The sequence below is a fragment of the Zootoca vivipara genome, chromosome 7 (assembly GCF_963506605.1).
Source record: "Zootoca vivipara chromosome 7, rZooViv1.1, whole genome shotgun sequence".
Taxonomy (NCBI): Eukaryota; Metazoa; Chordata; class Lepidosauria; order Squamata; family Lacertidae; genus Zootoca; species Zootoca vivipara.
The window spans coordinates 52291412-52307923 of record NC_083282.1 but is presented as its reverse complement, the minus strand read 5'-3'; the positions used below and the strand labels follow the sequence as shown (position 1 = coordinate 52307923).

The window sequence follows — 16512 nt, the reverse complement described above, 5'->3', positions numbered from 1 at the left end:
AGATTTAGAAATAGCAGAGATGGGGCAGGTTAGATAGTTAGTAAGCACCAGTGCCCCTTTGAGTGTTCCTTCTGCCCTACTCTCTAGGGTGCAAAGTGAGGCATGCAGTTAGTACAACAGCTCAGGCCCCTGTCCCCAGTTATTATATTCGAAAATACAAAATGCAGCTAGAGTTAAAACTCCCCATAGAGATAGAGAACAAAAATATTTACCATTAGAAAACGTCTGGGGGGTAACGTGCTGCTGGAGGTGCCTCTCCCCTGTTTAATATTATAAAAAAGTGGTTTAGAAACAGTATCTAGCAAGGAGGCTGGCTTTTAAAAAATGTAAATATTCCCAAAGCACAGATGAGTCACAAAATTTCAGTGATTCCCCTCCCCTTCCCCCCCACAAATCTGGCTGAAAGAAACTACCCAATCACTTGGCCAATGGATCAATTTCATAATGGTTTCAGTCCTGCTCACCAATCATCATACACCCCCGCTTGTCTACTACCATATATCAGGCTGTGCTAGAATACCAACTAGTGGGTTTTTCCAGAGCATAGGCTGAGAATAAAAAAAGAGACAAAAGAGAGAGAGAGAGAAACTGAACTCTATTACTGTACTATATTAAACTACAGTAGTTTCTCAAGCCAGATGTAGAAGCAGCTTTGAAAGAGCCCTTGTTTATCACAGAGGAGGAGAACTACATTTGGACAGTAAGGCAGCATGCATGTAAAGCAAACCTGACTGTTCAGAACAGCAAAGACAGAACCTCAGCGAATACAGAACAAGCCACCCACCAACTTGTTTTAAAAGGTAGTCTGGAACCAAAGATCTGCTTATCTGTCAGGTTTTCATCTGCAAACTTAGTTGTAGGTCTCTGCTGATGCTAGTTTATCAGCTGAGCTCTTCCAGCAGAAGATAAATGAATGACAACAGTTTTATCCTATGATGATCCTTCAACAATAGGTCCCACTGCATTCAATTAGTTGTATCCAAAGTAGCACTGAGCAGAGGTGGATTTAGGAGTCGAAATGCCCGAGGGGTGGTGCAACTATCTCCCATGTGCCCCCTAAATCTGTTATCCCCCCCCAAAGCAGATTTTAGGAGGGCACACAGCAGCTGCGGGAGTCCTAATGCAGAAGCAGAAATCCTTGCACTGACAGGATGCATAAACTGGATGCTGCCAAATTATTCTTACTCCCAAGTAAGTGTGCATAGGATTACAACTTATTTCACATTAAGGGATTAAATTCAAAACAGTCCTGCTCTATGCAATCCCTCATATTTGGGCTCTAAATGCCTTTCACCAAGTCATCTTAAACAGAATGACATGGGCCTCTTCAGATAATGGCATCTGAAGAATTGGCTGTGTGTAACTCATGGCTAGAGATGCATAGAAGGTACGGTATCACACATTTCTATTTCCTAAGGAAGCTGAGTTCTCTCAAGTCTGCTTCCAGTGCTTTACTGAACACGCATCTTCTCTAAGAAACATATGTTTTAGATACCTGGGCTGATGCCTGGGAACAATTGTGGACAACTAGGCCATGATGCATAATAAACTATACACATGCAAAGGCTTTCTCAAGGTTTTCCCTGCATTATTTGCCAGTGCTGAATTGTGCAATGCTTTTTAAAGCGTCACCATATCAAAAGTCATTTGCTGATCTGGGGCCAAGAGCGGCTTTTAAAAAAAAGATGCTATGTAATTCATCCACACTTTTATGTTGGAATAGCAACCAAATGGCCTCAAAAAGAGTGGCAAACTAAAATTCTGTTTCAGAAAGAAACCAATTGAAACTGAAGACCAGCAGTATGCTCAGTGGAAGAAGCAAAGGTTCAAAGCATATTGAAGTCACCTCAGATGAACATATGTCATTAAGGATTATTAGGAATGGATACTGAGCAGCACAAGGTATTTTGGGCTAAAGGAATAGGGAATACTAAGAGATAAGGATCAACTTATCCCAACCTGGAGCTATGGCCTATTGTGGATTCACTGGACCCTCCTAAGAAATGAACTTGTACAAGCCTCTAGTTCCTCCTTTAAAGGGACATGAATATGTGAAGTTTGCAGCAGCACTGGGAGGAGAACTTTATGAAACCATCTGCCATTCCTGGGACATCACAAGGCTGACCCATATTAATGCCTTGCACTTACAAACAATACAAAGAAACAGCTAATTGGACAAACCTAACCCAAAGCTCAACAAGCTGGCAACACAAGAGAGCGTGCAACCGGGCAGCGTACACCAAGCATGTGGAATAAGTTATCCCAAAGGGAGCAAGAGAGAGTCATAGCGTCTGAGTGCTGGCTTGTTAGACCTAATGAGTACCAAACTCCAGAGTCAAGAGTGTGGAGAAAAGACAGATGCACCCTGAAAATGGGAAAGAATAAATGGGCAGGAATAGTTCATTCCCCATTGCTCCTGGTCAAGTGGAGCCCACAATTTTCAGCATATCTTGCTACAAATAATACCTCCGTATCTTGCACTTGATAAGCAGAGCTTTTGTGAATAGGCCTCATCAAGCAGATTCATGCAAACCATTTGGGTGAATGTGTGTCTACATGGGGGTGGAGGATGGGGGGGGGAGATGTTTTCTTTTCCTCTACAGCAGAGAAAAGGTGATGTTTTCTTCATGGCTAGTCCCCAAGAATGCAGTTGTTTTTCAGTTTTATGGATGTACAGTATAGCATTTTTTTTAAAAAAATCCCCTTTTATTTTGCTCATGCACCTTCCACTTGCATTCTTGCCAGTACTTTCATACCAACATATTAAAAAACAATATTTGAATACCAAGCTTGTGATTAAACTGTAGTAAAATCAATGTGCAAGACTGTGAGATCTACCACTTTCTGAAATCACCATGATCACTGCTAATTTTGGGGGACAGTGTAAACTTTTTCTACAATCAATATAGCAACATTCACCTATTACATTTGTACATGTTGGAATATTCTGTGCCCAATAAATTATGCCAATAAAGTAATACTGCATATATTTACATTTGTCGTCTCCTGTTGGCCATGATGGGAGGAGACGAGGGATATGTAAAGCAATCGCCCCACGACCGAATGTAAGAAGCTGACATATTGAATCAGATCATTTGTTGCATCAAGCATAGTAATGTCTACTCTTACAAGTAAGTGGCTCTCAAGGTTCTGAGAAGAGTTTTTCTCCACATGCTACACAATCCTTTTAGTCACGAGATGCCAGGTATTGAACCTGAGATTTTTTTAAAGAATGAAACATTTTAAATCCTCAGAATGCTGTGCAATATACACAGCTATCAGCACCAATGCATTTAAATACACATATAAGTTCATTCTTTTCATTCTGCTGCCATGTGTTAGAGGCTAGTCTTCCACATTGTGCAGCTCTTTATTCACTAATCATTTTTATAGAAGATAAATAACTGATCCTTAAAAGTTATTGCCCTCTCTTTCCCCAGCCTTTGATCCCAGGGACAAGGCAACCTTCATTAGGACTGACCCAACTCTATAAGAGGAATGTTATTCATTATCTACATTTTTAAAAGCAGCATTAAAAAAATGGGGTAGGGGGGGAATGAAAAACACCAGCCATGGCCTAATGAAACTGTCATTCAAGCAAGTTCACTGCACTTCCTGCCACGGTGTGATCTGAAGGGGACCTGTATTAGGCGACCTGCTTGGAGCAGCTTTTCAAACACACCGCATTCAATTTCAAAGTGCTCGGTCAAGGGAGTGGGTTTGCATTTGCCTCGCTGGAAACTTTATTCCCTGTGAAATGATGAAATATTTCAGCGGAAATGAAGGATGGGTGAAGGGGGGTGGGCGAGGATGGCTGTTTGCTAAGACTTGGCTATAAAACAAAAAAGGGCAGTTATAAATATCCATGCAGGTATCTTACCCCCTCGCCTAGCTATAAATCTGTCCCCTGGGCTTCCCCCACTGGGAGGGGAGATTAGATGCCTCGTAATAACCCTTGCCTGCACAATCCGACAGTGTTTTACAAGTAGAGCAGCTATGAGCAGAGAGTGCCTTGCAGTACACATGAATGGGATGCTTCAACCTTCACTGCTTCCCTTCCCATCCATGCAGCTAGAAGCAGGGGCAAACAGAGGAAAAGCTCAGGCTATGTGCTCTGCAAGGCCAGGTTTCCATTTTCTGTGCGGGGGTGTCCCGTGTGTCATGTAATCCCCGCCTTTTCAATGTATTCTTTGATGTGCTCCCCAGAATAAGTTCCTAAACAAAATAGAACTTTTGTACAACCGTCAGCCTTTTTTTCTGCCTGAAGACCTGAATACTAGGGATACATTTTAAAAAGCCACCTATTCTAGAACGAGAGCCCGAGAAACAGCCGAGTCTGCCCTGAGCAAGCATTTCTTAGCTATCCTCTCTTACTCTTGGAAGTTTGCACAGAGTAGCTGTCCCTGCCTTACGTTGTGGCTGACAGCAGTAGTAGAAAACAGGACTAATACAGCAGTCCCTGGTAGCCTTGCATGTGTACAAAGAGAAATCTGCCTCCTGTTTTGAAGGAGACATGAATCTGTAGTGCAAAAGGTATGTGGGCTGCATGATGAAAGGCTTTACATTATGCTTCTAGACCATGGATTGGCAAACTAAGGCCTGGGGGCTGGATCCAGCCCAATCGCCTTCTAAATCCGGTCTGCGGACAGTCCGGGAATCAGCATTTTTACCTGAGTAGAACGTGTCCTTTTATTTAAAATGCATCTCTGGGTTATTTGTAGGGCATAGGAATTAGTTCACCCCCCCCAAAAAATATATAGTCCGGCCCCCCACAAAATCTGAGGGAGAGTGGACCGGCCCCCTGCTGAAAACGTTTGCTGACCCCTAGACTGTACAAAGCAAGGCTGGGGACAGGGCCGGCCCTATGGCAAGGCTGGGTGGCGCAGGGCGCCAGGGGGCGCCGTGCTGCTGTGCCCGCGGCAGCCGCGCTGTGCCCACCAGACAGCCGCGCTGGGAAACGGGGCAGGGGGAGCGCCAGAGGGATCTTCGAACCACGGCGGCAGGGCGCCAGATATGCTCAAGACGGCCCTGGCTGGGGAAGCTTTGGCCGAGATGTAGCAATAGCAGCCAGTGAGGTGGGGCAGATCTGTAGAACTGCTCTTCAATACCTGGCATTGCTGCAGCTTAGCAGGACAAGGCTGGGGCTGGGCAGGGGCAAATTCAGGGCCTTGTGGATATGCTGGCAGAGCCAATCCAGTGCTCCCACCAATGTACCCACCCCACTCCAGCGCCATCCACGTAAGCTGTAGTTATGCTAACACTGGAAGGGTACCTTTGCTGCACTACCCCACATAAACTGCTACTGGTTGGACTACAACTCCCACCATCCCTCTCACACACCGATATGGGGGCTGGGTTGGAACCCACAGCTTTCTCATCCCTGGGATAAAGTATATATTTAGTTGTTAGTATGTTTTAATTGTTTCAGCAAGCAGTTAGTGTGCACACTGACTTTCAAAATGGAAAAGTTGATTTAAACTTTCCTTTTTACTTGGTGATTTTTAAAAGGGGGAGGGGTAGATCTTTAAAAACTCATTGCTTTAAATTGCTCCACTTTAAGTCTACACACCCTGCTTGATGCATTAGCTGAGTGAAAAACATCCGAGTTTTCTCATCAGCAAAATATTGCTGTTTGGGTTCTGGGAAAATAAAAGTGTTGCTCAATAGAAGTGCTACTTTCAGGAAAAAGTCTCAGTCTCCAACTATAAATGAAAAACAACTATAGGTCAAGTGTTACACTGTAAGCTGATTGTTAGGAAAGGTTATAACTGGCTTTTGAGTACAACATCTCCTGAAATCATAGCAAATGGATGGATCAGTCGATTAGCTTAAATGTGAATTAATGCCATTACATTACTAAAGAAAGCCCAGAAGATTGTGCTGTACTGTATATATAAATTAACAAGAACCTTCACTGTAAGCTATCTATGTTGAGTTTTCTCTTTCATGCTTGTGTAATGCACAAAACAAAGTTTGTCCACAGTATTGCATGGCGAGAAGGAAGATGTGGCGTAAAGACAAGCCATACAAGATGAGATGAGAGAACTACTTTTTAAAATTCCACTTTGGTAAATAAAAAACTAATCATTATTCCATATGAGCAAAATTAAAGATGAGGCTTGGCCCATGCTCGGGATCAAGCTTTAAAGCTGCACTCTTAAGCATATTACTTGGAAGTTCAATTGAAATGAGTGAGACTTATTTCCAAGTTTATTTGCTAAGAATCCAGGCGCCAGTGTTTCTGGACCACAATTCTCCATACATAACATAAAAATAACAGCACCAAATGGATGTCTTGGGAATACAAACTAGTTGTAAGACACTCGGCTACTGCCGCAACTGAGATCAGATATGTATTCTAAACTTACAATAATGAAGGTGGGGGGGAGAGCAGGATTTGGGCTGACTTTGGTTGGTATGGGAGCATCATCACACTGGATGTTAAATCAAAGTATTTAGTGCAAGGGTCAAGGTTTGCTTGATTCCAGCAAGAAACTATCATGTGAAAACTGTATGGAGAGCACGGAGAACCTCAGCAGATGCACTCAAAGGCAATATCTAAGCTGGTTTCTATTCCATTAAAAAAAACTACAATAAGAATAGAAATTATTTACAGCAATTTGTGGCTTGATTACTTCCTACATGGGGTGTCTTAAAATTAATCTGCTGTCAAGCTGCACATGCATCTGAAACCAGTAAAGCTGCTATGTCTCTCTGATGTTTTATTATTCCAAAATACATGCAAATCAAATGTGCTGGGTTTTCTTTCATTCCAACAATTGTTCTCAGGCTGAGAGATCGTGATGCCAAATTTTTGGTTAGAACAGGCTGCTATGTTCTAATATTAGCCTCTCCAACCCTCCCAGAGAAAAAAAGAGGATAATAAAGAGAAGTCAACAACTATCTGGTGCAAGAGGCAGACTCATTCATTCAATGTGTTTTAAAATTCTGAAATTCCTGTGCATTGACAAGAGTACATGTCTGAAACATTCAAACTATTTTTTGACTGGCATGTTTATATTAAAATTATTTTAGACAGACAGATAGAAGAGATGTTCACCCACACTATTAATATTGTAGTACTTGATTTATTATTCCATTTGTTCCATTATACATTCTTCCATTTATTTCAGACTCAATGTTAACTATTTCAGCCAAACTAAACGTGACTTTTACCACAAAGTTTGGCGCTGTGTTGCTGTTTTTGTTTAACCAATAGCTGGCAGGGGATTGAGCTGGACTAAACGTGAGTTTTACCACATAGCTTGGCATTGTGTGTCCCTGTTTTTTTTGTTTTTGTTAAACCAATAGCTGGGGTAGGAGGCTGACCATACTTGCTGTTTGCATTGGGAAAGAAAGCTGCCATTGGAACAATTGGGGGCTTATCCCATTGCTGATAGTTAGGAGTGGGGGCCTGATCCAGATTGGGACCACAAGTTGGGGATAAACCACTGAAGTATCCCATACCATACCATGCTTGCAAGCTGGTCATTGTCGTCCCCCCCATTTTCAATTTTTTTTAAAAATCAACTACACAACATCAAGCTAAAGGGCAAAACTAGCCATGACTTTTATCTGTTTGCAATTCAGTTTTAAAGAGACATACTGTATGAACGCCAAGTTCCAAACATGTAGTATACTCCCAGCTAACTCTTGCAGCATCTACTGATTGAAGTTGAAACTGTCTTTGTTATTCAGCCCATAAGGATTTCCAAACTTACTGAGCACAACTGTGTATCTGCAGTATTAAGCAACCACATTTTATTTGTGGATGTTTTTGGCAAGCAAAATTGTGAGCGTGCGTTTGTGTTTCAACTCCATTTTCTATTACGGTAGAAACCTGAAGCATGGCTGAGCCACCCCAGAGAACAATCCTTTACTGGTAGCTTTTGTGTTACTATGTTCATCTGTCCCACTGCTATCCTCCAAACTACACATGGCAGAACTGTGATTCTCTTGCTGGCTGTTTTTTAAGAGCTTAAGACTGCCACCCTATGCAGTGTCTTGGGGTGGCATCAGCTTGGCTCCTAGGGTTTAGAAAGGGCAATCATCACCACTTCCACCAAGGCTTCTGCTTGACATTGCTGCTGTTCCCATCCCTCATGTCTCCCCCTCTGGACCTTGGTTAGGAGGGAATTAATCTTTCCTCCCTGTCCCTAGCTTGTTGCATCTTCATGCTATTTATCTCACAGGGGCCATTTCTCCCTAGAAGCAAATGGCAGCCAAAATGTGTGTATCAAAAAGCTTCTTCTCCTGATTAATTTGTGGGTGACTGCCGAGCTGCTCACACACAGAGACACAGCTGGTTCACTTGTCCTCTCCATGTGAGCGAGCAGTGACAGGAACAAGGAAAAGGGACCTAATCTTGTCCTTTCCCTGTGGTTGGTAGTGAAAATTGTGTCTAGAGGGGGGAAGCAAGCAAATGAATAACAGGAACAGAAATAAGGTGATGTAGTGGGAGGTGTTCAGAGAACAGGGCTCTTCTCGGAAGGCAGCCCTGTTTAGGGAAGCTTTTAATGTTTGACGGATTACTGTATTTTAATATTTTGTTGGAAGCCACCCAGAGTGGCTGTAGAAGCCCAGCCAGATGGGCGGGGGTATAAATAATATATTTATTTATTTATTATTTATTAATTAATGAATTAATTATATTATTATTATTCTCCCTTCAGAGGGCATCTTGTCCAATGGCTCTCCAAACCTGGAGCTGATATCAATAGCATCCCCTGATAATAGTTGCTTCCAGACACCCTGTTTGCTGAGCATTCCTCCTGCACAAAGTTTGTGCAGAGGTTATACGCCCTGCACTGGTTGTTGTGCATTCATTCTGATTTGCTTACAGGGAGAGTTATACTGTATGACATTGCATCAAGCAGTTTGTTTATCCCTTACTTCCTAGTGCATTTTCCCATTGCTTTTCTTCCTGCAGAATACCTGGGGTTTTCGGAAGAGGGTTTCCCGTGCAAGAACAGCAAATCCACATTAATTGTGTAACCTGAATTTGCTGGTCTGTGGCTGAATCACAGCCAAAAAAAAAAGCAGCAGCCTGGAACCAGCCAGAATAATAGACATCTTCCTCACAGGGAAGGAGGTATGTGTGCATGTGCATTAGGAACTTGTAGCATTGCTGGTATTACAGAAGGCTCTCTGTGTTCCTGCACTACTTGTATCAAGACAACATTTGTGTGAGAGCTTAGCAAACAGAATATCTGTGTTCTGCCAACACACATTTCAGAGTCAAGCTATATGGGGAATGAAAAGTCTAGGAGACAACTCACATGTGGAAAGGCTGAAGGAAATGCATATGTCCATCCAAGAAAAAAGAGGAAGGAGAGCAAGCAGCAGAGTGACAACTTCTATATAAAATTTATCCAGATTTCCACTTGTCTCGTGCACTATCTACACACAGGCCCAAGTGATTTCACATTTGCTCTGCAGTTTTCCAGAGACATATCCAGGCATTGGTGAAACTGGCCCCTGCTGGGGGGTGCAGGCCCAGTTTGGGGGTGGTGGGTGGTGGACAAAAAACACCTATCAGACTATGAGGTTTTTGGTGTATATGTGTGTGGTGATCTGCCACTGCTATTGTAACGAGATCAAATGTGGGAGAAACTTCCGGTTCTTCCTGTGCCATGGCACACGGGTGTGTGACTTTTTTCGCCTTTCCTCCTTCCCTTGTCCTTACTCTGGACTCTTCAAGTAAAATATTGTAATTTCTAATGCAGCTATTGTGGTAAAGTGATTTTTATTTTTTGGGGGGGCGCACTGATGCAACTCCTTGCCAAGTGAGCAAGGGGCCTTAGGTATGCCTCTGCAGCTTTTCCCTGGAAAACCCACTCTATACCACTGAATCTGTGGAAAACATAACTGCCATTTGTTCCAATTCAGCAAAAAAGAGCGGGTTTTCCCCAGGGAAAGTGGTAATGCAAACAGAGGTGTGGATGAGCCCATATTCAAAGAGGTTAGGGTGGGGAAAATTCTTCTTCACAGTATTATCTGAAGAGAATAAGAATAGAAGAAACATAATTATACCATGGCAATTTAATTTGAAGCTTGGATGGAAAAGAACATATTAACTCTAAAAAGTAGTTCAGCAATGGAACAAATTGCCAAAAGAAACTATGAAGTCACCTTTCTCTCAGTGTGTGTGTGTGTTCCAAATAAAGGAATATGTCAGTGAAGATGCCCTACCTGAGGGCAAAAAGTTGTACTAGGAGATTATGGAAAGGCTCAGGTGCCAAACTAATGACCCAAGTCCGGCAGGGCTACAATCTCCAACATGCTCACACATTTGTGTGGGCATATATATTTGTGTAGAAGATGTGTAATCAGAAATGGCCCCAAGTGGTCCTATGTCCTATATAGGGATGGTGGAAGAAACTAGATTAAGTTCACATTTAAAGGCAAACCTACCAAATTCAGATGACACAACCTTGATGGCAGAAAGTGAGGAGGAATTAAAGAACCTTTTAATGAGGGTGAAAGAGGAGAGCGCAAAATATGGTCTGAAGCTCAACATCAAAAAAACCAAGATCATGGCCACTGGTCCCATCACCTCCTGGCAAATAGAAGGGGAAGAAATGGAGGCAGTGAGAGATTTTACTTTCTTGGGCTCCTTGATCACTGCAGATGGTGACAGCAGTCACGAAATTAAAAGACGCCTGCTTCTTGGGAGAAAAGCAATGACAAACCTAGACAGCATCTTAAAAAGCAGAGACATCACCTTGCCTACAAAGGTCCGTATAGTTAAAGCTATGGTTTTCCCAGTAGTGATGTATGGAAGTGAGAGCTGGACCATAAAGAAGGCTGATCGCCGAAGAATTGATGTTTTTGAATTATGGTGCTGGAGGAGACTCTTGAGAGTCCCATGGACTGCAAGAAGATCAAACCTGTCCATTCTTAAGGAAATCAGCCCTGAGTGCTCCCTGGAAGGACAGATCGTGAAGCTGAGGCTCCAATACTTTGGCCACCTCATGAGAAGAGAAGAATCCTTGGAAAAGACCCTGATGTTGGGAAAGATTGAGGGCACTAGGAGAAGGGGACGACAGAGGGCGAGATGGCTGGACAGTGTTCTCGAAGCTACCAACATGAGTCTGACCAAACTGCGGGAGGCAGTGGAAGACAGGAGTGCCTGGCGTGCTATGGTCCATGGGGTCACGAAGAGTCGGACACGACTAAACGACTAAGCAACAAACAACAACCAAATTCTTACTTTCTGAACCAAAACACAGCCATCCTTTAAAATTAACAGCCAAGTAAATCCAAATCCAAATGCATATATTAGTGAATATATCATAAAAAATCATAGCTGTCAACCCTCCCATTTTTGGCGGGAAACCCCCTAATTGAAATCTGTTTCCCGCTGCAACCCCGGATTGTAAAATACCCCATAAATGTCCTGGCTCACGGCTGGCTGCTCGCTCACTTGCTGAGAGCTGCTGGAAATTGCCTCTGTGCACGCCCGGGTATGCGCAGAAGCGATTTCTGGTGCCCATACATGCAGACACGGGCAGCCCGGCACTGGAAGTCGCTTCTGCGCATGTCTGGACATGCGCAGAAGTGACTTCCAGTGCCACACCGCTGCTGATCCCTTATTTTCCAATCCGGAAGTTGACAGCTATGTAAAAAATGCATTGTACGTTGCAAGCGGCAGGACACTGGGTCCCAGAGCACGACACAGCTGGCACTCTCCGAAGCCACTCTCATAGGCGGAAATATCTGTTTGATAGATTAATTAGATTTGGATAATACACAGACATAGTCTGGACCGAAGCAGACTGAGAAAAAAACCTGCAAAATTGCATAGTCCCTGGTGTTTAAGCTCAGACTTCAAAGAGATTATCATCATGGTGTTTGGATTACGGAGGTGATTGGTACGTTCTTTTCTTCTTCTCAATATCTACAATTGGTTTTCTATGCCAAGCCTCATTAAGAAACATTTTTTTAAAAAAAAAAAGTACAGATGGACTTCTATTTATAATTAAGTATTCAATTGCACAGCTTTACTTAGACTTGAAAGACTTGATAAGGATAAAAGAAGAAACAAGATGGTGCTTATTAATATGACGCAGCACAGAAAAATGAGAGTTCCTCCCTTTTCTGAGGGAAGTGGGAGGTGCTTGCTGGCTCAGTTTGTACTGACTTGAGACAATAATTTGGGATAACATACAGTGCATCTGCAGAATTTCTTCATTATGAGCAAGAGAGAAGGCTAAATGGATGTCTAGCAGCTCCCCTTCTAGGGCCCAGAAGGGGGGATTGTGTGGTCTCTGAAAACTGATTGATCGCCAAATGACTTATATCTGTGGAATACAGTTCATTTACATTGCAATATTGCAAACAGTATGCTTAACATCAAATGACAGGCTTGGACAACAGCCTGGATTGGAAGATTGGAAGGAAGTCAGGAAAAGCTGCGCTGGTAAATAAGACAGTTGGAAAAATACATATTTACAAATAAAGCTGTATTCAATGGATGAAAGGATATATGATTTCTGACATGATTGAGAATCGCATAGCCAGGGACAGAGAACTTTAAATCCTGCCAAAACATTTGGTTAAGTGCAGATTGTAAAGTTGTCCAAATCCAGCTCTGTAATGAATGTTAACTATGGTTATTTTAAACAAGCCATCTTCAGAAACCATGTTTTAAACGAGGCTCGTTTGAAACTCACTATAGATAATGTGAGAGTCCCATGGACTGCAAGAAGATCAAACCTATCCATTCTGAAGGAAATCAGCCCTGAGTGCTCACTGGAAGGACAGATCCTGAAGCTGAGGCTCCAATACTTTGGCCACCTCATGAGAAGAGAAGACTCCCTGGAAAAGACCCTGATGTTGGGAAAGATGGAGGGCACAAGGAGAAGGGGACGACAGAGGATGAGATGGTTGGACAGTGTTCTCAAAGCTACGAACATGAGTTTGACCAAACTGCGGGAGGCAGTGGAAGACAGGAGTGCCTGGCGTGCTATGGTCCATGGGGTCACGAAGAGTCACACACGACTAAACGACTAAACAACAACAACAGTTAATGTTAACCACAATTTCTCATGCTTGGATGACATAACAAACTGAGGCTAAGAAAAAAATGGAGGTGAAAACTTCTGACCACCTCCTCCCAAACACATGGGGGGGGGGGAGAAGAATGGAGGGGAAAGTGTGCTGGGTTCGTTCACATCTCTCTAAGGCATAGTTTAGTGTGATGTCCAAACACAGCCTTTATGTCTGGAATCTTACACTTTTTTATTGTTAGCTTTTTTCTTCTCTTCTCTCAACAGTGACTTTTAGAGCGACAGAGGGAATTAGATTAATATTATATCATTATATTATTTTCATCTTGAACATAATTTGGAATTGATACTAGGTGGCAAAATATAAATTCCCATTATTTATTATGGCACAAGCCTTATAAAGTCTTATATATATGACATTTAATAATTCCCCATTGAGAATACACAAAAGCTATTTCAGCCAAGGTATGCACTATAGCTCTCACCTACCTATGCATGTCTTCCCATCAGAGTGTAGTATAAACTTCACATGGCAACCACACTTTGGCCCTTGATCTGTATCATCACAAGTATGTTGGCATCCTCCATTTCCATAGTTGCAGGTCACTGGAAGGGACAATAAAAGATGCACATGCTAAATGATAGCTTTCAAATGTTATCATCATGAAGTCAGTTACTCAGAAACTTGGGTCCAAGTTGTCAGGACACTGAAAATATTGATCTAAAGAAAAATAAGTGCTTTATGCACTCCAATGAGACTCATCAAATCATGTAGGTAGCCTTTTGAGTTTGCAGCAGCAAAAACACCAATATTTTTAAAACACCTTAACAAATTTATAACAACATACATTTTTGTGTGGTAGAATGTACTTCACCAAATCAAAACAATCTGCTCCATTATCCCTGCCACATAGAAGGGGGGAAACTATTTGTATAAGGTGGCACCAAGAGGAAGATATAGATAGAAGGCAGGAATTGATGAAGAAAGCAGAGTTGTACCTAGGGGGTCAGTGGAACCAGTCCCCGCCAGGGACACGGGCTCATGTATGTGTGGAAAAATCACCTTTCAAGTGTTGGAGTCCTCCCACAACACCTGGAGTGCCCCCTAATCACTAAGCACTCAAGCACCTGCTTTGCCCGCAAAAGGAATCAACTAGGATCTCTAACAGCAAAGGCAGCGCCTGCTGCTGCAGGAGGGGACAGAAAGGAGTCCTCGGAATGGATTCCAGGCAGATAGCAGTGCAAGTGCCCCATCCAACCCCTCACCTGCTTATCAGATATATTTTTTTAATGGGGGGCCATACCGCTCCTTGCCAAGGGGGCAAGGGACCCTAGGTACACCTCTGGCAGGAAGATTTTCTATAGTGTCGTCCCAAACTGGATTGGGATTTGGGCTGCAATCCAGGCAACAAAAGGACTTGGTCCCATGCTGAGCCCAGCATCCAAACTTCTTTCCTATAAAATTTGACTACCTTAATCTACTATCTCCATTCTTATCTAAGGATGACTCTGCAGGGGAGATTCCCTACATTCCTGGGTAAATGTCTTGTTGCACAATTGAAAATATAGGGAAGCAATTCATGGAAAAGAAGAGTGTTTCTTGTACCAGCAATACATCATTATTGGCAAAAAAAATATGCAGTAGCCATTCATAGCTCTGGATTCCCCAAGTCTGATGAGCAGATGAGAAGAGGATCACAGCCAACTGTGCACAAGCACCACGTACCTTGTAAGCTTTAGAAGCACTTGTGGCTCATCCACACTTACCCTTTTCCCTGAACTTTCTAGGCATAGTTCTGTGTTTTAAAGTACAATGTCTGAGCGCTGTTTGCTCCGATTCAGTGGTAAAGAGCGGGTTTTCACGGGGGAAATGCCAGGGCAAAAGGGGGGGGGAAGCACTCTAATACAGTGCTGTAAAGCATGGACCTGTGCTTAGAAACACAGCACAAAAGGAAGTCTGCATGAGCCCTCAGTTATACTCCCCTAAAAAACACTCTTCTTGAAAATGTCGTGACAAGACACTTCAGGCCATTTAATTCAACATTCCCACTACCAGCCACAGTTAAATAGAAGGAAACCAGCGGGACATTAAGTTTGCTGATATGATCACCCATTAATGTTATCTAATTAACCCTTATCATATTTAAAGTATGACTTAGGGACTAGTCTTTAACAAATGCCTAAGGAAACTGAGTATAATTTCTTTTTGAAAATAATCAGACCTGGAAAAGCCATAGCAGTCATCAAATAAGCAGTGAACTCATAATTAGTGAACCTGCTTAAAGTGAAGGTATAACCAGACCGGAAGATTTTCACACAACCTATTGTTCAATGAGCAGGTATTCTATACCCAAATCTTCGATTTGCCAGTGTTTATACACCACTTTCTTTCTTTCTTTCTTGCATGAAAGCTCATATATCCTTAAAGATGTATGCTCTAAAATGGATGTTAAGGGGGATCTACCAGTATCACTATTCCCGGTTGCTCTCCCACCCCTATTTTAAAAATGGGGAACAGGCACCAATACACCTGCCCACATGCCCAGCATGCTAAAACATGGACAATTTCACAATCTTGAGATCTACTTTTTAAGAGAAGGCTCACCCCTTTCCACTAGGGCACTGCATCATATATATTTGGGTATGACTAGGTGTATACATGGGAATACGGGCGGCGGTGTGGTCTAAACCACAGAGCCTAGGGCTTTCCGATCAGAAGGTCAGTGGTTCTAACCCCAGCAATGGGGTGAGCTCCAGTTGCTCGGTCCCAGCTCCTGCCAACCTAGCAGTTCGAAAGCACGTCAAAGTGCAAGTAGACAAATAGGTAAGGTAAGGTAAGGTAAATGGCGTTTCCGTGCGCTGCTCTGGTTCGCCAGAAGCAGCTTAGTCATGCTGGCCACATGACCCGGAAGCTGTCTGCGGACAAACGCCGGCTCCCTCGGCCTATAGAGCGAGATGAGCAAGCAACCCCAGTGTCATTCACGACTGGACCTAACGGTCAAGGGTACCTTTTCCTTTAGGTGTATAGATACAAGGATGTGCTTTTTTTTAAAAAAAAAGGTGTGGTTTTTTAAAAATATATATAACATTTAAATAGTTTTTTTAAAAAGAGTAAAAAAATTAAAAATGTTTTTTTAAAAAAAAAATTAAAAAAAAATTGGCAGTGTGGTTTTGCCAAATCAGGTCTTAGCCAAAGAATACAAGACTTAAGTTGTGTGTTTCCTGCCTCTTCTGCAAAATAGCACAATTTCATTTAAAAACCACCCAATGATGCTTTTATATGGGCTTTCAAGACAGGGTCCCCAGGCGGTAACTTACACTTGCAGTCTCGCTGATTCTTGGTGAGCTCAAAGCCAGGTCGGCATTCACAGGCAATGCCACCCTTTGGGGTCTCCCGGCAGATGTGGGCACAACCATGATTCTTGTTCATGCAGTTCATTCCTTCTAAAAGAGAAAAGAAACAACATAAAAGCTACCCAAAAGACACCAAAGGAAGCAAGGA

At 42.7% G+C, this 16512-nt stretch overlaps 1 protein-coding gene across 4 annotated transcripts in view; it reads right to left on the bottom strand.

Moving 5' to 3' along the window:
• SCUBE3 (signal peptide, CUB domain and EGF like domain containing 3) overlaps positions 1–16512 on the bottom strand; it is a 115069-nt gene that overhangs the window by 39845 nt on the left and 58712 nt on the right. Inside the window, exons 5-7 of one of the 4 annotated variants that reach the window (XM_035123442.2) lie at positions 16329–16451; positions 13500–13616; positions 213–260 (exon numbers count right to left, since the gene is read on the bottom strand). In XM_035123442.2, the coding sequence (XP_034979333.1) occupies positions 213–260; positions 13500–13616; positions 16329–16451 (288 nt within the window). Of the gene's footprint in view, positions 1–212; positions 261–13499; positions 13617–16328; positions 16455–16512 lie in introns of all 4 variants that reach the window. The other 3 variants (XM_035123441.2, XM_035123444.2, XM_035123443.2) reach the window with 3 other exon arrangements.